This window comes from Borostomias antarcticus (assembly GCF_949987555.1).
Source record: "Borostomias antarcticus genome assembly, chromosome: 32".
Classification (NCBI taxonomy): domain Eukaryota; kingdom Metazoa; phylum Chordata; class Actinopteri; order Stomiiformes; family Stomiidae; genus Borostomias; species Borostomias antarcticus.
The window spans coordinates 5,360,907-5,387,967 of NC_140265.1; the positions used below are offsets into that span (position 1 = coordinate 5,360,907).

The 27,061-nt window shown below is 43.8% G+C and overlaps 1 protein-coding gene across 1 annotated transcript in view; it reads left to right on the top strand.

The window, feature by feature from the left end:
• LOC311327443 (calsequestrin-2-like) overlaps window positions 1-27,061 on the top strand; it is a gene marked incomplete at both ends in the record, with an annotated part of 67,508 nt that overhangs the window by 23,611 nt on the left and 16,836 nt on the right. The window contains 6 exons of the mRNA XM_084460479.1: window positions 5,848-5,956; window positions 6,407-6,480; window positions 7,065-7,195; window positions 7,858-7,903; window positions 8,695-8,749; window positions 26,297-26,397. Of these exons, the coding sequence (XP_084316605.1) occupies window positions 5,848-5,956; window positions 6,407-6,480; window positions 7,065-7,195; window positions 7,858-7,903; window positions 8,695-8,749; window positions 26,297-26,397 (516 nt within the window). The remainder of the gene's footprint in view (window positions 1-5,847; window positions 5,957-6,406; window positions 6,481-7,064; window positions 7,196-7,857; window positions 7,904-8,694; window positions 8,750-26,296; window positions 26,398-27,061) is intronic.

A 27,061-nucleotide genomic window follows, 5' to 3' on the forward strand; every position in this document is an offset into this window, starting at 1 on the left:
GGTTAGGGCTAGGTTAGTGGTAGGGTTGGGTTAGGGCTAGGTTAGTGGTAGGGTTGGGTTAGGGCTAGGTTAGTGGTAGGGTTGGGTTAGGGCTAGGTTAGTGGTAGGGTTGGGTTAGGGCTAGGTTAGTGGTAGGGTTGGGTCAGGTTAGGGCTAGGTTAGTGGTAGGGTTGGGTTAGGGCTAGGTTAGTGGTAGAGTTGGGTTAGGGCTAGGTTAGTGGTAGAGTTGGGTTAGGGCTAGGTTAGTGGTAGGGTTGGGTTAGGGCTAGGTTAGTGGTAGGGTTGGGTTAGGGCTAGGTTAGTGGTAGGGTTGGGTTAGGGCTAGGTTAGTGGTAGAGTTGGGTTAGGGCTAGGTTAGTGGTAGGGTTGGGTTAGGGCTAGGTTAGTGGTAGGGTTGGGTTAGGGCTAGGTTAGTGGTAAGGTAGGGTTGGGTTAGGGCTAGGTTAGTGGTAGGGTTGGGTTAGGGCTAGGTTAGTGGTAGAGTTGGGTTAGGGCTAGGTTAGTGGTAGGGTTGGGTTAGGGCTAGGTTAGTGGTAAGGTAGGGTTGGGTTAGGGCTAGGTTAGTGGTAGGGTTGGGTTAGGGCTAGGTTAGTGGTAGGGTCAGGTTAGGGCTAGGTTAGTGGTAGGGTTGGGTTAGGGCTAGGTTAGTGGTAGGGTTGGGTTAGGGCTAGGTTAGTGGTAGGGTCAGGTTAGGGCTAGGTTAGTGGTAGGGTCAGGTTAGGGCTAGGTTAGTGGTAGGGTCAGGTTAGGGCTAGGTTAGTGGTAGGGTTGGGTTAGGGCTAGGTTAGTGGTAGGGTTGGGTCAGGTTAGGGCTAGGTTAGTGGTAGGGTTGGGTCAGGTTAGGGCTAGGTTAGTGGTAGGGTTGGGTCTGGTTGGGTTAGGGCTAGGTTAGTGGTAGGGTTGGGTTAGGGCTAGGTTAGTGGTAGGGTTGGGTTAGGGCTAGGTTAGTGGTAGGGTAGGGTTGGGTTAGGGCTAGGTTAGTGGTAGGGTTGGGTCAGGTTAGGGCTAGGTTAGTGGTAGGGTTGGGTTAGGGCTAGGTTAGTGGTAGGGTTGGGTTAGGGCTAGGTTAGTGGTAGGGTTGGGTTAGGGCTAGGTTAGTGGTAGGGCTGGGTTAGGGCTAGGTTAGTGGTTGGGCTGGGTTAGGGCTAGGTTAGTGGTTGGGTTGGGTTAGGGCTAGGTTAGTGGTAGGGTTGGGTTAGGGCTAGGTTAGTGGTAGGGTTGGGTTAGGGCTAGGTTAGTGGTAGGGTTGGGTTAGGGCTAGGTTAGTGGTAGGGTTGGGTTAGGGCTAGGTTAGTGGTAGGGTAGGGTTGGGTTAGGGCTAGGTTAGTGGTAGGGTTGGGTTAGGGCTAGGTTAGTGGTAGGGTAGGGTTGGGTTAGGGCTAGCTTAGTGGTAGGGTTAGGGCTAGGTTAGTGGTAGGGTCAGGTTAGGGCTAGGTTAGTGGTAGGGTTGGGTTAGGGCTAGGTTAGTGGTAGGGTTGGGTTAGGGCTAGGTTAGTGGTAGGGTTGGGTTAGGGCTAGGTTAGTGGTAGGGTCAGGTTAGGGCTAGGTTAGTGGTAGGGTTGGGTTAGGGCTAGGTTAGTGGTAGGGTTGGGTTAGGGCTAGGTTAGTGGTAGGGTTGGGTTAGGGCTAGGTTAGTGGTAGGGTTGGGTCAGGTTAGGGCTAGGTTAGTGGTAGGGTTGGGTTAGGGCTAGGTTAGTGGTAGGGTTGGGTCAGGTTAGGGCTAGGTTAGTGGTAGGGTTGGGTCTGGTTGGGTTAGGGCTAGGTTAGTGGTAGGGTTGGGTTAGGGCTAGGTTAGTGGTAGGGTTGGGTTAGGGCTAGGTTAGTGGTAGGGTTGGGTTAGGGCTAGGTTAGTGGTAGGGCTGGGTTAGGGCTAGGTTAGTGGTAGGGTTGGGTTAGGGCTAGGTTAGTGGTAGGGTCAGGTTAGGGCTAGGTTAGTGGTAGGGTTGGGTTAGGGCTAGGTTAGTGGTAGGGTCAGGTTAGGGCTAGGTTAGTGGTAGGGTTGGGTTAGGGCTAGGTTAGTGGTAGGGTTGGGTTAGGGCTAGGTTAGTGGTAGGGTTGGGTCAGGTTAGGGCTAGGTTAGTGGTAGGGTTGGGTCTGGTTGGGTTAGGGCTAGGTTAGTGGTAGGGTTGGGTTAGGGCTAGGTTAGTGGTAGGGTTGGGTTAGGGCTAGGTTAGTGGTAGGGTTGGGTTAGGGCTAGGTTAGTGGAAGGGTTGGGTCTGGTTGGGTTAGGGCTAGGTTAGTGGTAGGGTTGGGTTAGGGCTAGGTTAGTGGTAGGGTTGGGACTGGCTGGGTTAGGGCTAGGTTAGGGTTGGGTCTGGTTGGGTTAGGGCTAGGTTAGTGGTAGGGTTGGGTTAGGGCTAGGTTAGTGGTAGGGTTGGGTTAGGGCTAGGTTAGTGGTAGGGTTGGGTTAGGGCTAGGTTAGTGGTAGGGTCAGGTTAGGGCTAGGTTAGTGGTAGGGTTGGGTTAGGGCTAGGTTAGTGGTAGGGTTGGGTTAGGGCTAGGTTAGTGGTAGGGTTGGGTTAGGGCTAGGTTAGTGGTAGGGTTGGGTTAGGGCTAGGTTAGGGTTAGGGTTAGGGTTAGGGTTGGGTTAGGGCTAGGTTAGGGTTAGGGTTGGGTTAGGGCTAGGTTAGTGGTAGGGTTGGGTTAGGGCTAGGTTAGTGGTAGGGTTGGGTCAGGTTAGGGCTAGGTTAGTGGTAGGGTTGGGTTAGGGCTAGGTTAGTGGTAGGGTTGGGTCAGGTTAGGGCTAGGTTAGTGGTAGGGTTGGGTTAGGGCTAGGTTAGTGGTAGGGTTGGGTCAGGTTAGGGCTAGGTTAGTGGTAGGGTTGGGTCTGGCTGGGCTAGGGCTAGGTTAGTGGTAGGGTTGGGTTAGGGCTAGGTTAGTGGTAGGGTTGGGTCAGGTTAGGGCTAGGTTAGTGGTAGGGTTGGGTTAGGGCTAGGTTAGTGGTAGGGTTGGGTTAGGGCTAGGTTAGTGGTAGGGTTGGGTTAGGGCTAGGTTAGTGGTAGGGTTGGGTTAGGGCTAGGTTAGTGGTAGGGTTGGGTTAGGGCTAGGTTAGTGGTAGGGTTGGGTCAGGTTAGGGCTAGGTTAGTGGTAGGGTTGGGTTAGGGCTAGGTTAGTGGTAGAGTTGGGTTAGGGCTAGGTTAGTGGTAGGGTTGGGTTAGGGCTAGGTTAGTGGTAAGGTAGGGTTGGGTTAGGGCTAGGTTAGTGGTAGGGTTGGGTTAGGGCTAGGTTAGTGGTAGGGTTGGGTTAGGGCTAGGTTAGTGGTAGGGTTGGGTCAGGTTAGGGCTAGGTTAGTGGTAGGGTTGGGTTAGGGCTAGGTTAGTGGTAGGGTTGGGTTAGGGCTAGGTTAGTGGTAGGGTTGGGTTAGGGCTAGGTTAGTGGTAGGGCTGGGTTAGGGCTAGGTTAGTGGTAGGGCTGGGTTAGGGCTAGGTTAGTGGTAGGGTTGGGTTAGGGCTAGGTTAGTGGTAGGGTTGGGTTAGGGCTAGGTTAGTGGTAGGGTTGGGTTAGGGCTAGGTTAGTGGTAGGGTTGGGTCAGGTTAGGGCTAGGTTAGTGGTAGGGTTGGGTTAGGGCTAGGTTAGTGGTAGGGTTGGGTTAGGGCTAGGTTAGTGGTAGGGTTGGGTTAGGGCTAGGTTAGTGGTAGGGTTGGTTTAGGGCTAGGTTAGTGGTAGGGTTGGGTTAGGGCTAGGTTAGTGGTAGGGTTGGGTTAGGGCTAGGTTAGTGGTAGGGTTGGGTTAGGGCTAGGTTAGTGGTAGGGTTGGGTTAGGGCTAGGTTAGTGGTAGGGTTGGGTTAGGGCTAGGTTAGTGGTAGGGTTGGGTTAGGGCTAGGTTAGTGGTAGGGTTGGGTTAGGGCTAGGTTAGTGGTAGGGTTGGGTTAGGGCTAGGTTAGTGGAAGGGTTGGGTCTGGTTGGGTTAGGGCTAGGTTAGTGGTAGGGTTGGGTTAGGGCTAGGTTAGTGGTAGGGTTGGGCCTGGCTGGGTTAGGGCTAGGTTAGGGTTAGGGTTGGGTCTGGTTGGGTTAGGGCTAGGTTAGTGGTAGGGTTGGGTTAGGGCTAGGTTAGTGGTAGGGCTGGGTTAGGGCTAGGTTAGTGGTAGAGTTGGGTTAGGGCTAGGTTAGTGGTAGGGTTGGGTTAGGGCTAGGTTAGTGGTAGGGTTGGGTTAGGGCTAGGTTAGTGGTAGGGTCAGGTTAGGGCTAGGTTAGTGGTAGGGTTGGGTTAGGGCTAGGTTAGTGGTAGGGTTGGGTTAGGGCTAGGTTAGTGGTAGGGTTGGGTCAGGTTAGGGCTAGGTTAGTGGTAGGGTTGGGTCTGGCTGGGCTAGGGCTAGGTTAGTGGTAGGGTTGGGTCAGGTTAGGGCTAGGTTAGGGTTAGGGTTGGGTCTGGTTGGGTTAGGGCTAGGTTAGTGGTAGGGTTGGGTTAGGGCTAGGTTAGTTGTAGGGTTGGGTTAGGGCTAGGTTAGTGGTAGGGTTGGGTCAGGTTAGGGCTAGGTTAGTGGTAGGGTTGGGCCTGGCTGGGCTAGGGCTAGGTTAGTGGTAGGGTTGGGTTAGGGCTAGGTTAGTGGTAGGGTTGGGTCAGGTTAGGGCTAGGTTAGTGGTAGGGCTGGGTTAGGGCTAGGTTAGTGGTAGGGTTGGGTTAGGGCTAGGTTAGTGGTAGGGTCGGGTTAGGGCTAGGTTAGTGGTAGGGTTGGGTTAGGGCTAGGTTAGTGGTAGGGTTGGGTTAGGGCTAGGTTAGTGGTAGGGTTGGGTTAGGGCTAGGTTAGTGGTAGGGTTGGGTTAGGGCTAGGTTAGTGGTAGGGTTGGGCCTGGCTGGGTTAGGGCTAGGTTAGTGGTAGGGTTGGGTTAGGGCTAGGTTAGTGGTAGGGTTGGGTTAGGGCTAGGTTAGTGGTAGGGTTGGGTTAGGGCTAGGTTAGTGGTAGGGTTGGGTTAGGGCTAGGTTAGTGGTAGGGTTGGGTCAGGTTAGGGCTAGGTTAGTGGTAGGGCTGGGTTAGGGCTAGGTTAGTGGTAGGGTTGGGTTAGGGCTAGGTTAGTGGTAGGGTTGGGTCAGGTTAGGGCTAGGTTAGTGGTAGGGTTGGGTTAGGGCTAGGTTAGTGGTAGGGTTGGGTTAGGGCTAGGTTAGTGGTAGGGTTGGGTTAGGGCTAGGTTAGTGGTAGGGTTGGGTTAGGGCTAGGTTAGTGGTAGGGTTGGGTTAGGGCTAGGTTAGTGGTAGGGTCGGGTTAGGGCTAGGTTAGTGGTAGGGTTGGGTTAGGGCTAGGTTAGTAGTAGGGTTGGGTTAGGGCTAGGTTAGTGGTAGGGTTGGGTTAGGGCTAGGTTAGTGGTAGGGTCGGGTTAGGGCTAGGTTAGTGGTAGGGTTGGGTTAGGGCTAGGTTAGTGGTAGGGTTGGGTTAGGGCTAGGTTAGTGGTAGGGTCGGGTTAGGGCTAGGTTAGTGGTAGGGTTGGGTTAGGGCTAGGTTAGTGGTAGGGTCGGGTTAGGGCTAGGTTAGTGGTAGGGTTGGGTTAGGGCTAGGTTAGTGGTAGGGTTGGGTTGGGCTGGGTTAGGGCTAGGTTAGGGTTAGGGTTGGGTTAGGGCTAGGTTAGGGGTAGGGTTGGGTTAGGGCTAGGTTAGTGGTAGGGTCGGGTTAGGGCTAGGTTAGTGGTAGGGTTGGGTTAGGGCTAGGTTAGTGGTAGGGTTGGGTTGGGCTGGGTTAGGGCTAGGTTAGGGTTAGGGTTGGGTTAGGGCTAGGTTAGTGGTAGGGTTGGGTTAGGGCTAGGTTAGTGGTAGGGTTGGGTTGGGCTGGGTTAGGGCTAGGTTAGGGTTGGGTTAGGGCTAGGTTAGGGGTAGGGTTGGGTTAGGGTTAATAACGGTGTTCTGTGGTCTTCCAGGTGTTGGAGGACCCAGTGGAGCTCATCAGTAACGCCATGGAGCTGCGAGCCTTTGAGAGAATGGAGGAAGACATCCGCCTCATCGGTTACTTCAAGGGAGAAGACTCGCGTGAGCCTGGGGAAACTGTGTGTGTGTGTGTCTGTGTCTCTCTGTGTGTGTGTGTGTGTGTGTGTGTGTGTGTGTGTGTGTGTGTGTGTGTGTGTGTGTGTGTGTGTGTGTGTGTGAAAACGGTTCTTCAGAAGGGCTAAAAATAAAACCTCAATCCCTGTCAAGAGACACTCAACGCGTTCCGAGCCTCAGAGTGGGGCAGGAGCTCAGCTGTCCCAGCATGCACCAGGAGCCGACCCGCTGGGGCGCCCGTTCTCCTCCCCAGAGCCTCACTCCGGCACAGGGAGGATAATGGAGGCGAATTACCATTAAGCAGACTCCATGTTCCAGGCTGCCTTCTCACTTTGCCTCACGAGAGCTTATAAATAGCTTATATTCTTTGTTTAGTGGGCTCAGATTATCAATTATGATAATATCCTCTTCCTGTCTCTCTTTCATTCTCTCATTCAGACTACAAGGCCTTTCAAGAGGCCTCAGAACGTTTTCAACCCTACATCAAGTTCTTCGCCACGTTCGACAAAGCTGTAAGTCCAATCCTAAAGGTAGTATTCAAAAACCTAATAAATGAATCAATCAGTTATGCACAAAAGGGGTGAAAGATGGGTGTGACACTGTACAGAGTTGTCAGTCTAGAGCATGGGTTCCCAAACTCCATCAATATGGGCGTCCCCTCTGAAAACAGTGACACACCCGCGCCCCCCCAACCCCCCAAATTTGTCCATTTTGCAAGGCAGCGTTAGCTAGCCCATAACGTTATACAGCTAAGTTAGCTCGGTGGCACCTGTTGCTAGTTAACGTTATGACGTTTTCGCACAATACATTCATGCCTGTGGGGGGAGGCTCTCTCTGCACTATCCACACATATAGTATCCATCTCTCCCATTATTTATTTAGATCTTCTGACCTTTAAAATCACGTTTCATTCATAAAAACCATAGAAAATTCAAAAATAAAAAAATGTTTTTCCTTTTTTTTTTTTTCTAACCATCCCTCCGCGCTTCCCCTGAATTTCTTTGGGGCCCCCCAGGGGAGGCCCGCCTCACAGTTTGGGAATGCCTGGTCTAGAGGGATCATGGCTAGGACTATGTTCAGATATGTCGTGTTACAGGTGGCAAAGCACCTTTCTCTGAAGATGAATGAGGTGAACTTCTACGAGCCCTTCATGGAGGAACCGGCCATCTTGCCTGGGAGGCCTCTTTCAGAGATGGACATTGTCGACTTTGTCAACCAACACAGAAGGTAGAGGGGTGTCCTCACCTCCATCAACATCTAGTATTCAATCATTCTGGTGACATTTTTTGTGTGAAATGATGTACTATGATGCAAGGTTATAATAGTTTTTCTTTTTTCATTAGTTTTTCTTTTTATATCGTTTTAACTTTTTGTTTTTAATTTCAGTTTAGTTTTGATTAGTTTTAAAGCAGGTTTGCTAGTTTAGTTTTTTTTTTTTTTTTTAAATGCTTAGTTTTAGTTTAGTTTTTATTAGTTTCAATATTAGTTTTAGTTTTTTTTTTCTTCTGCGCTAGCCTGGTGAGACCATCCTGATCTTGTGAGCTCACGTTATTTCACTCTGTGTGAAACAAACCATCTGGACCACGTCAGGTTACTTCTGCGCAGGGACACAGCAAAATAAAATGGAGGATAGATTTCATAACCACCCAAAATACTAGGTTTACGTATGAAATGAAAAAGACTAAAACTAAGAAAATTTTCTCTATAATTTTAGTTTATTTTAGTTAGTTTTGTAAACACACAATACAGTTTTAGTTAGTTATCGTTTTTTTGTAAAGCCTAGTTTTCATTTTTATTTCAGTTAACTGAAATGTTTTTTCACACCTAGTTTCAGTTTTTTAGTTAGTTTTCATTAACTATAATAACCTTGCTATGATGTGACCTTGCAGGGCGACGCTGAGAAAACTGCGCGCCAAGGACATGTTTGAGACGTGGGTGAGTTGCACATCACAAGTGCTGTTGCATGGTGCACTGGGTGCATCTACTCCACAGGTCAATGTAGTATATTTTGACCAGTATAATCACAAGTTATAAATTGAATTTCAAATGCACACATATAGGTATACTGGAGGGATGGAAAGCTACAGACAGGCCTAGGATGTCTTTAAGACACTGGGGATTTTCAGAATGGCACCACCTATATTTTACTAAGCGTTTCTTATCTAAAATATATGACATTAAGTGCCTTTTAGAAAAATCCATATATTCACTATTGCCACCTATATGACATTTAGTGGCTTTTAGTAAAACCTATATATTCACTAGGCGTCAAGTTTCTGACTATAGGATCAGGTGTCTCACAGCAGAGCGCTGGTTTTCATAGTCAACCCACAAACACACACACCGTCACACAAACATGGCACACAAGATCTGTTTAACTGAGCCATTAAACTGTCTAACTTTAGACAAGGTAACAAAGAACAGGACAATTTTGCGTAACACCTCTTTTCGTATAACCAAGAGAGTGATCTGTGTGTTAGTTCAGTTCATCCTAGACCATTGACGTGTGAACTCATCACAACTGTATGATTTTGATGCCAGAGATTCAATAAAAGTATTGAAACTTGCATCGAAGGATCTGATTCTTCTTCCTTACAGACAGAAATGATCAAAAGACTACATCAATGCATGCAGAATTCATATTACATTCAGTTCCAAAGCTCAATTCACCCCATATGCTAGAATTCTCTCTCCATTCCTGCTCTGTTATATTCTTACGTTCCCAGGAAGACGACATGGATGGAATCCACATTGTGGCTTTTGCAGAGGAGGAGGATCCAGGTTTGTGAATCTTAAATGTATCTTAAATGTATGTATGGATCCCATAATGCTGTGTTTGTACATGACAGGTTACTCAGACAGTACGTGACTGTGGTTGTGTTTATATGTGACTGTGGTTGTGTTTATATGTGACTGTTGTGTTTATATGTGACTTTTGTGTTTATACGTGACTGGTTGTGTTTATACGTGACTGGTTGTGTTTATATGTGACTGTGGTTGTGTTTATACGTGACTGTGGTTGTGTTTATATGTGACTGTGGTTGTGTTTATACGTGACTGGTTGTGTTTATATGTGACTGTGGTTGTGTTTATATGTGACTGTGGTTGTGTTTATATATGACTGTGGTTGTGTTTATATGTGACTGGTTGTGTTTATATGTGACTGGTTGTGTTTATATGTGACTGTGGTTGTGTTTATACGTGACTGTGGTTGTGTTTATATGTGACTGTGGTTGTGTTTATATGTGACTGGTTGTGTTTATACGTGACTGGTTGTGTTTATATGTGACTGTGTTGTGTTTATATGTGACTGTGGTTGTGTTTATATGTGACTGTGATTGTGTTTATACGTGACTGGTTGTGTTTATATGTGACTGTGGTTGTGTTTATATGTGACTGTGGTTGTGTTTATATGTGACTGGTTGTGTTTATACGTGACTGTGGTTGTGTTTATATGTGACAGTGATTGTGTTTATATGTGACTGTTGTGTTTATATGTGACTTTTGTGTTTATACGTGACTGGTTGTGTTTATACGTGACTGGTTGTGTTTATATGTGACTGTGGTTGTGTTTATACGTGACTGTGGTTGTGTTTATATGTGACTGTGGTTGTGTTTATACGTGACTGGTTGTGTTTATATGTGACTGTGGTTGTGTTTATATGTGACTGTGGTTGTGTTTATATATGACTGTGGTTGTGTTTATACGTGACTGTGTTGTGTTTATATGTGACTGTGGTTGTGTTTATACTGTACGTGACTGTGGTTGTGTTTATACGTGACTGGTTGTGTTTATATGTGACTGTGGTTGTGTTTATATGTGACTGTGGTTGTGTTTATATGTGACTGTGGTTGTGTTTATATGTGACTGGTTGTGTTTATATGTGACTGTGGTTGTGTTTATACGTGACTGTGGTTGTGTTTATACGTGACTGGTTGTGTTTATATGTGACTGTGGTTGTGTTTATATGTGACTGTGGTTGTGTTTATATGTGACTGTGGTTGTGTTTATATGTGACTGTGTTGTGTTTATATGTGACTGTGGTTGTGTTTATATGTGACTGTTTTGTGTTTATATGTGACTGTGATTGTGTTTATACGTGACTGTGGTTGTGTTTATACGTGACTGTGATTGTGTTTATATATGACTGTGGTTATGTTTATATATGACTGTGATTGTGTTTATACGTGACTGTGATTGTGTTTATACGTGACTGTGATTGTGTTTATATGTGACTGTGATTGTGTTTATACGTGACTGTGGTTGTGTTTATACGTGACTGTGATTGTGTTTATATATGACTGTGGTTATGTTTATATATGACTGTGATTGTGTTTATACGTGACTGGTTGTGTTTATATGTGACTGTGGTTGTGTTTATATGTGACTGTTGTGTTTATATGTGACTGGTTGTGTTTATACGTGACTGTGGTTGTGTTTATACGTGACTGTGGTTGTGTTTATATGTGACTGTGGTTGTGTTTATATGTTACTGTGATTGTGTTTATATGTGACTGTGTTGTGTTTATACGTGACTGTGGTTGTTTTTATACGTGACTGTGATTGTGTTTATATGTGACTGTTTTGTGTTTATATGTGACTGTGGTTGTGTTTATATGTGACTGGTTGTGTTTATATGTGACTGTGTTGTGTTTATATGTGACTGTGGTTGTGTTTATACGTGACTGTGGTTGTTTTTATACGTGACTGGTTGTGTTTATACGTGACTGGTTGTGTTTATATGTGACTGGTTGTGTTTATACGTGACTGTGGTTGTGTTTATATGTGACTGGTTGTGTTTATACGTGACTGGTTGTGTTTATACGTGACTGGTTGTGTTTATACGTTACTGTGATTGTGTTTATACGTTACTGTGATTGTGTTTATATGACTGTGGTTGTGTTTATATGACTGTGGTTGTGTTTATATGTGACTGTGGTTGTGTTTATATGTGACTGTGATTGTGTTTATATGTGACTGGTTGTGTTTATATGTGACTGTGGTTGTATTTATACGTGACTGTGGTTGTGTTTATACGTGACTGGTTGTGTTTATACGTGACTGTGGTTGTGTTTATATGACTGTGATTGTGTTTATACGTGACTGTGGTTGTGTTTATATGTGACTGTTGTGTTTATATGTGACTGGTTGTGTTTATACGTGACTGTGGTTGTGTTTATATGACTGTGATTGTGTTTATACGTGACTGTGGTTGTGTTTATATGTGACTGTTGTGTTTATACGTGACTGGTTGTTTTTATACGTGACTGTGGTTGTGTTTATACGTGACTGTGGTTGTGTTTATATGTGACTGTGGTTGTGTTTATATGTTACTGTGATTGTGTTTATATGTGACTGTGTTGTGTTTATACGTGACTGGTTGTGTTTATACGTGACTGGTTGTGTTTATACGTGACTGGTTGTGTTTATATGTGACTGTGGTTGTGTTTATACGTGACTGTGTTGTGTTTATATGTGACTGTGGTTGTGTTTATATGTGACTGGTTGTGTTTATACGTGACTGTGTTGTGTTTATATGTGACTGTGTTGTGTTTATTTGTGACTGGTTGTGTTTATATGTGACTGTGATTGTGTTTATATGTGACTGTGGTTGTGTTTATATGTGACTGTGTTGTGTTTATACGTTACTGTGATTGTGTTTATATGTGACTGTTGTGTTTATATGTGACTGTGATTGTGTTTATATGTGACTGTTGTTGTGTTTATACGTGACTGTGATTGTGTTTATATGTGACTGGTTGTGTTTATACGTGACTGTGGTTGTGTTTATATGTGACAGTGATTGTGTTTATATGTGACTGTTGTGTTTATATGTGACTTTTGTGTTTATACGTGACTGGTTGTGTTTATACGTGACTGTGGTTGTGTTTATACGTGACTGGTTGTGTTTATATGTGACTGTGGTTGTGTTTATACGTGACTGTGGTTGTGTTTATATGTGACTGTGGTTGTGTTTATACGTGACTGGTTGTGTTTATATGTGACTGTGGTTGTGTTTATATGTGACTGTGGTTGTGTTTATATATGACTGTGGTTGTGTTTATATGTGACTGGTTGTGTTTATATGTGACTGGTTGTGTTTATATGTGACTGTGGTTGTGTTTATACGTGACTGTGGTTGTGTTTATATGTGACTGTGGTTGTGTTTATATGTGACTGGTTGTGTTTATACGTGACTGGGGCCTCATTTATCAAAGAGCGTGTAAATTCAGGTGTAAAAGAGGGCGTACGACGAAAACGCGGAAAATGCACAATGTAGCGTACGACGAGAATATTTACACGCTTTTCGGATCTATCAAAAATGTCGTATGCCCTTTTCTGCACGGTAAATCCGAGACGGGCGGGGAAGGGAGTGTACGCGCACGCGCCCCGTGTTCCGCCCCCTCCACGCCCTAATCCAACCATATATGGTCACAACCATGAGTGGACAAACGTGGTTTCCCGGAAGGAACCGGCTTAAAAAGGTAGCGTGGAGCACCCAGGCGGGACAATGAAACATGGAACGAAGAGCAAAGAAGAGGAACTTTTCGGAGACGGAGGTGCATGTGCTAGTTGGTGAGGTCCACGTGAGGAAGGCAATCCTCATCGGAAGGTATAAATCGCCTACGTTTGTCTGTTTGCTCCTACAGCTTAGTAGCCTACTTTAGCTACGTGTTGTGCATCTAGGATTGGGCATAGACGGACATACTGTAACATGTGGCTGCGAGTGAAGCAAACATTCTGTGGTAGGCTATGATTAAATTAGGACCAAAAACAGGGAACAATAACGCAGATGACCACTTCATAATGTTAGAACACATTAAACATTTTCCCCTCTGGGAAATTAAGACTCATCTAAATCACCCGGTAAATCACAGCATTTATTTGACTGCCAACAGAAAAACATATCAAATGAATATGGCTGCACAATGAAATGTTTAATGCATAATCAAGTTCACAGACAAACTCAAAGAAAATGATTGAAATTGTTTCTCCAGACTCTGACGTGGGGTGGGACTCAGAGGAGGGGGAGTCTGCAGTGGTCCTTGACCTGACGGTCGTGCCCCCGCGAGTTGCAGCCTCCACCTCCAGCGCGCCGACTTCCACCTTCTTATCAGCTTTGAATATATATCTTGGCAAACATAACACGGGATGATGTACAAGGAGGGGACAGATACCTAGTGAAAGTACTATTGGTTGCTAGTAAAAAGACAATAACGAGGGCTTGGTATAAGGTGGAACCCCCAACCAAGGTGCAGTGGCTGGGTGTTGTGGAGGAGATGTATGTTAGGGAGAGGTTCACGCATGCATTGAGGATGCATGAAGGAAAGTTTGAAGGGAGATGGGAAAAATGGATGGATTATAGAAGGAAGTGTGATGATACCACTAATATTAAAATTGTCATATTTGAGTAAGAAAAAAAAGCTGCATGGATGGAAGTACCCATAAGCTGTTATTGTAAGTTTTTATGTTTTATTGTATTGTCGTTGTATGGATGGAAAATGCTAATAAAGATTAAAGTAAATAAGACAAAGAATATGTATCTTGGCTATGCACACACCAATAAGCCAGCCGTCACGCGCAGCGCCTGCCTCCAGTCTAGCCCTACCCTGCTGTGCGCCAGGATGAATGAGTCATGCGTGGAGCCAGGCCACCGTGCCACTACACTTGTGATGAGCATGTCACATATGATTTGGGTATTTCTAGTGTGCACATTTTAGCGATTCACATAGACGTATTCATTCACTGATGGTGCCCTTATGTGGGTGCAGTCGCCATCGCCGTCACCTCTTTGGAGTTCTATCTCGGGCCAGTAGGCCGAGTAGCGCCGGATTCATTTAGGCTCGCATTACGCACAGGAGGACTGTCATTTATATGCTTACCAAAGAGCAAACAGGTCCACATGATCACATATTAATGACAATCTAATTGGTCAATTATTGCCGTTTGATGGAGTGCCTGCATTAGGTGTGTGACATATAGCGCGGAAAGGTTTGGGACAGCGCATAGGTTCCGTTTGGGGAACAAATCCATATCGGACCATGAATGAGCCGGTTAGAGGACACGTCTAATCTAGCATTGCGATATATATTGGTGCTGAATTGGGCTATTAGCCTACATGATTGTGCGTTCATGAACTGTCGCTCTTATTCTCTCCGTCAAACATAGTAATTCACCGACGCACCACCTGCGTCGCCAGTTCCCCCTGTGTTCAAGAAGGGCGTAGAACACCGTGTAAATCGGTACGCCAACTGGAGAGGTGTCCTACAAAAGCGCGGAGAAAGGCGACTAAATTTTCGCCCTTACGGCTTGATAAATCGCAATGTGGGGGGGGCAAATGGCGTACGCCTGAACTCGCGAAAAAGACCGTGTAAAAGAAGGCGTACCTCAATGATAAATGAGGCCCCTGGTTGTGTTTATACGTGACTGGTTGTGTTTATATGTGACTGTGTTGTGTTTATATGTGACTGTGGTTGTGTTTATATGTGACTGTGATTGTGTTTATACGTGACTGGTTGTGTTTATATGTGACTGTGGTTGTGTTTATATGTGACTGTGGTTGTGTTTATATATGACTGTGGTTGTGTTTATACGTGACTGTGTTGTGTTTATATGTGACTGTGGTTGTGTTTATACTGTACGTGACTGTGGTTGTGTTTATACGTGACTGGGGCCTCATTTATCATTGAGGTACGCCTTCTTTTACACGGTCTTTTTCGCGAGTTCAGGCGTACGCCATTTGCCCCCCCCACATTGCGATTTATCAAGCCGAAAGGGCGAAAATTTAGTCGCCTTTCTCCGCGCTTTTGTAGGACACCTCTCCAGTTGGCGTACCGATTTACACGGTGTTCTACGCCCTTTTTGAACACAGGGGGAACTGGCGACGCAGGTGGTGCGTCGGTGAATTACTATGTTTGACGGAGAGAATAAGAGCGACAGTTCATGAACGCACAATCATGTAGGCTAATAGGCCAATTCAGCACAAACATATATCGCAATGCAAGATTAGACGTGTCCTCTAACCGGCTCATTCATGGTTCGATATGGATTTGTTCCCCAAACTGTACCTATGCGCTGTCCCAAACCCTTCCGCGCTATATGTCACACACCTAATGCAGGCACTCCATCAAACGGCAATAATTGACCAATTAGATTGTCATTAATATGTGATCATGTGGACCTGTTTGCTGTTTGGTAAGCATATAAATGACAGTCCTCCTGTGCGTAATGCGAGCCTAAATGAATCCGGCGCTACTCGGCCTACTGGCCGAGATAGAACTCCAAAGAGGTGACGGCGATGGCGACTGCACCCACATATTCATAAGGGCACCATCAGTGAATGAATACGTCTATGTGAATCGCAAAAATGTGCACACTATAAATACCCAAATCATATGTGACGCCGACATGCTCATCACAAGTGTAGTGGCACGGTGGCCTGGCTCCACGCATGACTCATTCATCCTGGCGCACAGCAGGGTAGGGGCTAGACTGGAGGCAGGCGCTGCGCGTGACGGCTGGCTTGGTGTGTGCATAGCCAAGATACATATTCTTTGTCTTTTTTACTTTAATCTTTATTAGCATTTTCCATCCATACAACGACAATACCATAAAACATAAAAACTTACAATAACAGCTAATGGGTACTTCCATCCATGCAGCTTTTTTTTCTTACTCAAATATGACTATTTTAATACTAGTGGTATCATCACACTTCCTTCTATAATCCATCCATTTTTCCCATCTCCCTTCAAACTTTCCTTCCTGCATCCTCAATGCATAAATAAATCTCATAAATCTCCTCCACAACACCCACCACTGCTCCTTGGTTGGGGGTTCCACCTTATACCAAGCCCTCATTATTGTCTTTTTACTAGCAACCAATAGTACTTTCACTAGGTATCTGTCCCCTCCTTGTACATCATTCTGTTATGTTTGCCAAGATGTATATTCAAAGCTGATAAGAATGAGAACCAGTCAAGACCCCACCACAAAATGAGGACCCAAGCCCTCAGCCCCCTCCCCGTCATGAGGTTTACCAGCGGGGCCAAAGGGCCCACACTGAGGTCATGCGCCAGCTATGAAGACACAAACAAGTAAGGTTCACATTTCTACCATTTTATTGTCTGTTGGTGGGTGACTGTGTGAGGTGTGTGAGTGCGTTTGTCAGTGAATGTGTGAGGTCCGTGAGTGTGGTAGTGAGTGACTGTGTGAGGTCTGTGACAGCATGTGTGAGGGAATGAAGTGCAGTGAGGATGTCCTGTTGGCTCTGGTGGTGTAGTGTGGTGACCTCCACCAACTGCTGCACAACTGCCCCACAACTGCCCCAATCCCTTCTGCCATTTCCCTCTGGGCCTCTAGGGTCATGAGCCTCCAGCACAGCATCTGATAGGAAGCCCAGCCCTCAGGGAACCTTGAGGCAGGGACGCTGGCAGCCGGAGGTGGAGGCGTGGGCGGTGGAGACGGAGACGGAGGCGCTGGAGATGGCACTGGAGGTGGAGGCCGGTGCGCTGGAGGTGGAGGCACTGGAGGTCGTGGCGCTGGATGTAGAGGCTGCAACCGGCGGGGGCACGACCGTCAGGTCAAGGACCACTGCAGACTCCCCCTCCTCTGAGTCCCACCCCACGTCAGAGTCTGGAGAAACAATTTCAGTCATTTTCTTTGAGTTTGTCTGTTAACTTGATTATGCATTAAACATTTCATTGTGTAGCCATATTCAATTGATATGTTTTTCTGTTGGCAGCCAAATAAATGCTTAAGTGTGATTTACCGGGTGATTTAGATGAGAGTCTACATTTCCCAGAGGGGAAAATGTTTCATGTGGTCTAACATTATGAAGTGGTCATCTGTGTTATCGTTCCCTGTTTTTGGTCCTAAATCAATCATAGCCTACCACAGAATGTGTGGAATGTTTGCTTTCCTCACACATAATACAGCATGTCCGTGTAGCCTACGCCACATACAGGATGCACGAACATACAGTAGGCTACCTAAACTAGGAGCAATCAGACAAATGTAGGCTCGTACAAATAGCTTACCTTCCGAAGATGATTTTCTTTCCTCGCGTGGACCTCACCAACAAGCACATGCACCTCCGTCTCCGAAAAGTTTCTCTTCTTTCCGCGTTTGTCTGTCCTAATGCTCCACGCTATATTATGTCCGTTCCTTCCGGGGTATCCCCGACACGCTGTCATAGTTTTGACCATATATGGTTGGATTTGGGCGTGGAGAGGGCGGAACACGGGGCGCGTGCGCGTACGCTCTCTTCCCCGCCCGTCTCGGATTTCTCGTGCAGAAAAGGGCATACGACTTTTTTGATAGATCCGAAAAGCGTGTAAATATTCTCGTCGTACGCTACATTGTGCATTTTCCGCGTTTTCGTCGTACGCCCTCTTTTACACCTGAATTTACACGCTCTTTGATAAATGAGGCCCCTGGTTGTGTTTATATGTGACTGTGGTTGTGTTTATATGTGACTGTGGTTGTGTTTATATGTGACTGTGGTTGTGTTTATACGTGACTGTGGTTGTGTTTATATGTGACTGTGGTTGTGTTTATACGTGACTGTGGTTGTGTTTATACGTGACTGTGGTTGTGTTTATACGTGACTGGTTGTGTTTATATGTGACTGTGGTTGTGTTTATATGTGACTGTGGTTGTGTTTATATGTGACTGTGTTGTGTTTATATGTGACTGTGGTTGTGTTTATATGTGACTGTTTTGTGTTTATATGTGACTGTGATTGTGTTTATACGTGACTGTGGTTGTGTTTATACGTGACTGTGATTGTGTTTATATATGACTGTGGTTATGTTTATATGACTGTGATTGTGTTTATACGTGACTGTGGTTGTGTTTATATGTGACTGTTGTGTTTATATGTGACTGGTTGTGTTTATACGTGACTGTGGTTGTGTTTATACGTGACTGTGGTTGTGTTTATATGTGACTGTGGTTGTGTTTATATGTTACTGTGATTGTGTTTATATGTGACTGTGTTGTGTTTATACGTGACTGGTTGTGTTTATACGTGACTGGTTGTGTTTATACGTGACTGGTTGTGTTTATATGTGACTGTGGTTGTGTTTATACGTGACTGTGTTGTGTTTATATGTGACTGTGGTTGTGTTTATATGTGACTGGTTGTGTTTATACGTGACTGTGTTGTGTTTATATGTGACTGTGTTGTGTTTATACGTGACTGGTTGTGTTTATATGTGACTGTGATTGTGTTTATATGTGACTGTGGTTGTGTTTATATGTGACTGTGTTGTGTTTATACGTTACTGTGATTGTGTTTATATGTGACTGTTGTGTTTATATGTGACTGTGATTGTGTTTATACGTGACTGTGGTTGTGTTTATATGTGACTGTGGTTGTGTTTATATGTTACTGTGATTGTGTTTATATGTGACTGTGGTTGTGTTTATACGTGACTGTGGTTGTGTTTATATGTGACTGTGGTTGTGTTTATATGTTACTGTGATTGTGTTTATATGTGACTGTGTTGTGTTTATACGTGACTGGTTGTGTTTATACGTGACTGGTTGTGTTTATACGTGACTGGTTGTGTTTATATGTGACTGTGGTTGTGTTTATACGTGACTGTGTTGTGTTTATATGTGACTGTGGTTGTGTTTATATGTGACTGGTTGTGTTTATACGTGACTGTGTTGTGTTTATATGTGACTGTGTTGTGTTTATACGTGACTGGTTGTGTTTATATGTGACTGTGATTGTGTTTATATGTGACTGTGGTTGTGTTTATATGTGACTGTGTTGTGTTTATACGTTACTGTGATTGTGTTTATATGTGACTGTTGTGTTTATATGTGACTGTGATTGTGTTTATATGTGACTGTTGTTGTGTTTATACGTGACTGTGATTGTGTTTATATGTGACTGGTTGTGTTTATACGTGACTGTGGTTGTGTTTATATGTGACAGTGATTGTGTTTATATGTGACTGTTGTGTTTATATGTGACTTTTGTGTTTATACGTGACTGGTTGTGTTTATACGTGACTGGTTGTGTTTATATGTGACTGTGGTTGTGTTTATACGTGACTGTGGTTGTGTTTATATGTGACTGTGGTTGTGTTTATACGTGACTGGTTGTGTTTATATGTGACTGGTTGTGTTTATACGTGACTGGTTGTGTTTATATGTGACTGTGGTTGTGTTTATACGTGACTGTGTTGTGTTTATATGTGACTGTGGTTGTGTTTATATGTGACTGGTTGTGTTTATACGTGACTGTGTTGTGTTTATATGTGACTGTGTTGTGTTTATACGTGACTGGTTGTGTTTATATGTGACTGTGATTGTGTTTATATGTGACTGTGGTTGTGTTTATATGTGACTGTGTTGTGTTTATACGTTACTGTGATTGTGTTTATATGTGACTGTTGTGTTTATATGTGACTGTGATTGTGTTTATATGTGACTGTTGTTGTGTTTATACGTGACTGTGATTGTGTTTATATGTGACTGGTTGTGTTTATACGTGACTGTGGTTGTGTTTATATGTGACAGTGATTGTGTTTATATGTGACTGGTTGTGTTTATATGTGACTGTGGTTGTGTTTATATGTGACTGTGGTTGTGTTTATATGTGACTGTGGTTGTGTTTATATGTGACTGTGTTGTGTTTATATGTGACTGTGGTTGTGTTTATATGAGACTGTTTTGTGTTTATATGTGACTGTGGTTGTGTTTATATGTGACTGTGGTTGTGTTTATACGTGACTGTGGTTGTGTTTATATGTGACTGTGGTTGTGTTTATATGTGACTGGTTGTGTTTATACGTGACTGGTTGTGTTTATACGTGACTGTGGTTGTGTTTATACGTGACTGGTTGTGTTTATACGTGACTGGTTGTGTTTATACGTGACTGTGGTTGTGTTTATACGTGACTGTGGTTGTGTTTATACGTGACTGTTGTGTTTATATGTGACTGTGGTGTGTTTATATGTGACTGTTGTGTTTATATGTGACTGTTTTGTGTTTATATGTGACTGTGGTTGTGTTTATATGTGACTGGTTGTGTTTATATGTGACTGTGTTGTGTTTATATGTGACTGTGGTTGTGTTTATACGTGACTGTGGTTGTTTTTATACGTGACTGGTTGTGTTTATACGTGACTGGTTGTGTTTATATGTGACTGGTTGTGTTTATACGTGACTGTGGTTGTGTTTATATGTGACTGGTTGTGTTTATACGTGACTGGTTGTGTTTATACGTGACTGGTTGTGTTTATACGTTACTGTGATTGTGTTTATATGTTACTGTGATTGTGTTTATATGACTGTGGTTGTGTTTATATGACTGTGGTTGTGTTTATATGTGACTGTGGTTGTGTTTATATGTGACTGTGATTGTGTTTATATGTGACTGGTTGTGTTTATATGTGACTGTGGTTGTATTTATACGTGACTGTGGTTGTGTTTATACGTGACTGGTTGTGTTTATACGTGACTGTGGTTGTGTTTATATGACTGTGATTGTGTTTATACGTGACTGTGGTTGTGTTTATATGTGACTGTTGTGTTTATATGTGACTGGTTGTGTTTATACGTGACTGTGGTTGTGTTTATACGTGACTGTGGTTGTGTTTATATGTGACTGTGGTTGTGTTTATATGTTACTGTGATTGTGTTTATATGTGACTGTGTTGTGTTTATACGTGACTGGTTGTTTTTATACGTGACTGGTTGTGTTTATACGTGACTGGTTGTGTTTATATGTGACTGTGGTTGTGTTTATACGTGACTGTGTTGTGTTTATATGTGACTGTGGTTGTGTTTATATGTGACTGGTTGTGTTTATACGTGACTGTGTTGTGTTTATATGTGACTGTGTTGTGTTTATACGTGACTGGTTGTGTTTATATGTGACTGTGATTGTGTTTATATGTGACTGTGGTTGTGTTTATATGTGACTGTGTTGTGTTTATACGTTACTGTGATTGTGTTTATATGTGACTGTTGTGTTTATATGTGACTGTGATTGTGTTTATATGTGACTGTTGTTGTGTTTATACGTGACTGTGATTGTGTTTATATGTGACTGGTTGTGTTTATACGTGACTGTGGTTGTGTTTATATGTGACAGTGATTGTGTTTATATGTGACTGGTTGTGTTTATATGTGACTGTGGTTGTGTTTATATGTGACTGTGGTTGTGTTTATATGTGACTGTGGTTGTGTTTATATGTGACTGTGTTGTGTTTATATGTGACTGTGGTTGTGTTTATATGAGACTGTTTTGTGTTTATATGTGACTGTGGTTGTGTTTATATGTGACTGTGGTTGTGTTTATACGTGACTGTGGTTGTGTTTATATGTGACTGTGGTTGTGTTTATATGTGACTGGTTGTGTTTATACGTGACTGGTTGTGTTTATACGTGACTGTGGTTGTGTTTATACGTGACTGTGGTTGTGTTTATGTGACTGTGGTTGTGTTTATATGTGACTGTGATTGTATTTATATGTGACTGGTTGTGTTTATATGTGACTGTGGTTGTTTATACGTGACTGTGGTTGTGTTTATATGTGACTGTGTTGTGTTTATATGTGACTGTGGTTGTGTTTATACGTGACTGTGGTTGTGTTTATATGTGACTGTGTTGTGTTTATATGTGACTGTGTTGTGTTTATATGTGACTGTGTTGTGTTTATACGTGACTGGGGCCTCATTTATCAAAGAGCGTGTAAATTCTGGTGTAAAAGAGGGCGTACGACGAAAACGCGGAAAATGCTAAATGTAGCGTACGACGAGAATATTTACACGCTTTTCGGATCTATCAAAAAAGTCGTACGCTCTTTTCTGCACGAGAAATCCGAGACTGGCGGAGAAGAGAGCGTACGCGCACGCGCCCCGTGTTCCGCCCTCTCCACGCCCAAATCCAACCATATATGGTCAAAACTATGACAGCGCACAACGTGGATACCCCGGAAGGAACCGACATAATATAGCGTGGAGCATTAGGAAAGACAAATACGTTTATGGAAAAACGCGGAAAGAAGAGAAACTTTTCGGAGACGGAGGTGCATGTGCTTGTTGGTGAGGTCCACGCGAGGAAAGAAAATCATCTTCGGAAGGTAAGCTATTTGTACGAGCCTACATTTGTCTGATTGCTCCTAGTTTAGGTAGCCTACTGTATGTTTGGTGCATCCTGTATGTGGCGTAGGCTACACGGACATGCTGTATTATGTGTGAGGAAAGCAAACATTCCACACATTCTGTGGTAGGCTATGATTGATTTAGGACCAAAAACAGGGAACGATAACACAGATGACCACTTCATAATGTTAGACCACATGAAACATTTTCCCCTCTGGGAAATTAAGACTCTCATCTAAATCACCCGGTAAATCACACTTAAGCATTTATTTGGCTGCCAACAGAAAAACATATCAATTGAATATGGCTACACAATAAAATGTTTAATGCATAATCAAGTTAACAGACAAACTCAAAGAAAATGACTGAAATTGTTTCTCCAGACTCTGACGTGGGGTGGGACTCAGAGGAGGGGGAGTCTGCAGTGGTCCTTGACCTGACGGTCGTGCCCCCGCCGGTTGCAGCCTCTACATCCAGCGCCACGACCTCCAGTGCCTCCACCTCCAGCGCACCGGCCTCCACCTCCAGTGCCATCTCCAGCGCCTCCGTCTCCGTCTCCACCGCCCACGCCTCCACCTCCGGCTGCCAGCGTCCCTGCCTCAAGGTTCCCTGAGGGCTGGGCTTCCTATCAGACGCTGTGCTGGAGGCTCATGACCCTAGAGGCCCAGAGGGAAATGGCAGAAGGGATTGGGGCAGTTGTGGGGCAGTTGTGCAGCAGTTGGTGGAGGTCACCACACTACACCACCAGAGCCAACAGGACATCCTCACTGCACTTCATTCCCTCACACATGCTGTCACGGACCTCACACTGTCACTCACTACCACACTCACGGACCTCACACAGTCACTCACTACCACACTCAAGGACCTCACACAGTCACTCACTACCACACTCACGGACCTCACACATTCACTCACAAACGCACTCACACACCTCACACAGTCACCCACCAACAGACAATAAAATGGTAGAAATGTGAACCTTACTTGTTTGTGTCTTCATAGCTGGCGCATGACCTCAGTGTGGGCCCTTTGGCCCCGCTGGTAAACCTCATGACGGGGAGGGGGCTGAGGGCTTGGGTCCTCATTTTGTGGTGGGGTCTTGACTGGTTCTCATTCTTATCAGCTTTGAATATACATCTTGGCAAACATAACAGAATGATGTACAAGGAGGGGACAGATACCTAGTGAAAGTACTATTGGTTGCTAGTAAAAAGACAATAATGAGGGCTTGGTATAAGGTGGAACCCCCAACCAAGGAGCAGTGGTGGGTGTTGTGGAGGAGATTTATGAGATTTATTTATGCATTGAGGATGCAGGAAGGAAAGTTTGAAGGGAGATGGGAAAAATGGATGGATTATAGAAGGAAGTGTGATGATACCACTAGTATTAAAATTGTCATATTTGAGTAAGAAAAAAAAGCTGCATGGATGGAAGTACCCATAAGCTGTTATTGTAAGTTTTTATGTTTTATGGTATTGTCGTTGTATGGATGGAAAATGCTAATAAAGATTAAAGTCAAAAAGACAAAGAATATGTATCTTGGCTATGCACACACCAAGCCAGCCGTCACGCGCAGCGCCTGCCTCCAGTCTAGCCCCACCCTGCTGTGCGCCAGGGTGAATGAGTCATGCGTGGAGCCAGGCCACCGTGCCACTACACTTGTGATGAGCATGTCGGCGTCACATATGATTTGGGTATTTATAGTGTGCACATTTTTGCGATTCACATAGACGTATTCATTCACTGATGGTGCCCTTATGAATATGTGGGTGCAGTCGCCATCGCCGTCACCTCTTTGGAGTTCTATCTCGGCCAGTAGGCCGAGTAGCGCCGGATTCATTTAGGCTCGCATTACGCACAGGAGGACTGTCATTTATATGCTTACCAAACAGCAAACAGGTCCACATGATCACATATTAATGACAATCTAATTGGTCAATTATTGCCGTTTGATGGAGTGCCTGCATTAGGTGTGTGACATATAGCGCGGAAAGGTTTGGGACAGCGCATATAGGTTCAGTTTGGGGAACAAATCCATATCGGACCATTAATGAGCCGGTTAGAGGACACGTCTAATCTTGCATTGCGATATATGTTGGTGCCGAATTGGGCTATTAGCCTACATGATTGTGCGTTCATGAACTGTCGCTCTTATTCTCTCCGTCAAACATAGTAATTCACCGACGCACCACCTGCGTCGCCAGTTCCCCCTGTGTTCAAAAAGGGCGTAGAACACCGTGTAAATCGGTAGGACAACTTGAGAGGTGTCGTACAAAAGCGCGTAGAAAGGCGACTAAATTTCCGCCCTTTCGGCTTGATAAATCGCAATGTGGGGGGGGCAAATGGCGTACGCCTGAAATCGCGAAAAAGACCGTGTAAAAGAAGGCGTACCTCAATGATAAATGAGGCCCCTGGTTGTGTTTATACGTGACTGTGATTGTGTTTATATGTGACTGTGTTGTGTTTATATGTGACTGTGATTGTGTTTATACGTGACTGTGGTTGTGTTTATATGTGACTGTGATTGTGTTTATATATGACTGTGATTGTGTTTATACGTGACTGTGGTTGTGTTTATACGTGACTGTGGTTGTGTTTATATATGACTGTGGTTGTTTTTATACGTGACTGTGATTGTGTTTATATGTGACTGTTTTGTTTTTATACGTGACTGTGATTGTGTTTATATGTGACTGGTTGTGTTTATATGTGACTGGTTGTGTTTATATGTGACTGTGTTGTGTTTATATGTGACTGTGGTTGTGTTTATATGTGACTGGTTGTGTTTATACGTGACTGTGTTGTGTTTATATGTGACTGTGGTTGTGTTTATATGTGACTGTGGTTGTGTTTATACGTGACTGTGGTTGTGTTTATATGTGACTGGTTGTGTTTATATGTGACTGTGTTGTGTTTATATGTGACTGCGGTTGTGTTTATATGTGACTGTGGTTGTGTTTATATGTGACTGGTTGTGTTTATACGTGACTGTGGTGTGTTTATATGTGACTGTGTTGTGTTTATATGTGACTGTGGTTGTGTTTATATGTGACTGTGGTTGTGTTTATATGTGACTGGTTGTGTTTATACGTGACTGTGTTGTGTTTATATGTGACTGTGTTGTGTTTATACGTGACTGGTTGTGTTTATATGTGACTGTGATTGTGTTTATATGTGACTGTGGTTGTGTTTATATGTGACTGTGTTGTGTTTATACGTTACTGTGATTGTGTTTATATGTGACTGTTGTGTTTATATGTGACTGTGATTGTGTTTATATGTGACTGTTGTTGTGTTTATACGTGACTGTGATTGTGTTTATATGTGACTGGTTGTGTTTATACGTGACTGTGGTTGTGTTTATATGTGACAGTGATTGTGTTTATATGTGACTGGTTGTGTTTATATGTGACTGTGGTTGTGTTTATATGTGACTGTGGTTGTGTTTATATGTGACTGTGGTTGTGTTTATATGTGACTGTGTTGTGTTTATATGTGACTGTGGTTGTGTTTATATGTGACTGTTGTGTTTATATGTGACTGTGTTGTGTTTATATGTGACTGTGATTGTGTTTATACGTGACTGTGGTTGTGTTTATATGTGACTGTGTTGTGTTTATATGTGACTGTGTTGTGTTTATATGTGACTGTGATTGTGTTTATATGTGACTGTGGTTGTGTTTATACGTGACTGTGGTTGTGTTTATACGTGACTGTGGTTGTGTTTATACGTGACTGTGGTTGTGTTTATATGTGATGTGATTGTGTTTATATGTGACTGTGGTTGTTTTTATACGTGACTGTGATTGTGTTTATATGTGACTGTGTTGTGTTTATATGTGACTGGTTGTGTTTATATGTGACTGTGGTTGTGTTTATACGTGACTGTGGTTGTGTTTATACGTGACTGTGGTTGTGTTTATACGTGACTGTGGTTGTGTTTATACGTGACTGTGGTTGTGTTTATATGTGACTGTGGTTGTGTTTATATGTGACTGTGGTTGTGTTTATATGTGACTGTGTTGTGTTTATATGTGACTGGTTGTGTTTATATGTGACTGTGGTTGTGTTTATACGTGACTGTGGTTGTGTTTATACGTGACTGTGGTTGTGTTTATACGTGACTGTGGTTGTGTTTATACGTGACTGTGGTTGTGTTTATACGTGACTGTGGTTGTGTTTATACGTGGTTTCAGATGGTTATGAGTTCCTGGAGATCCTGAAAGACGTAGCCAGAGACAACACCAACAACCCAGAACTGAGCATCGTGTGGATTGACCCTGATGACTTCCCGCTGGTACAGTATGACTCCTCTCTTCTCACTCCTGGGGCAAAGGCAACGGGCTAATACCTTAGGTGTGTTTTAAATGAAACTAATGGAAAATGCTGACATATGTACTGTATGTATAGTTGAGTATTAGTATACACACATAGAAATATATATATATATATTTATTTATTTATATATATTTTATATATATTTTACAAATACAAATACAAATAGTGGGCTCCCGGCACACCCCTAATATATATATATATATATATATATATATATATATATATATATATTTCTATTCATTTTAACACTTGTCATAACCGGGACAGTTGTACTGAATTACATTTTGACACTTTAGAGTTCAATAGCTCCCTTAATTTAATACTTCGCAACACACATATTTCTGGGTCAAAAGAAGGGTGAGTTGAGTGATTATATATATATATATACACACACACACACACACACACACACACATGTTACGCCTTGGTGCTTCGGAGGACTGGGGCGCAACATAAGGCAATGAATGAGGTGAATGAGGAGGCAAGGACACAAAATATGCACAAAAAAAAGATGTTTATTCCTAACCTAAAGACAGAAACACAGGGATGACAGGAAGATAAACCAGTAACACCAAATAAAATCCATAAATAAACCAAAACGGACCACAAAACAGAAAACCAGG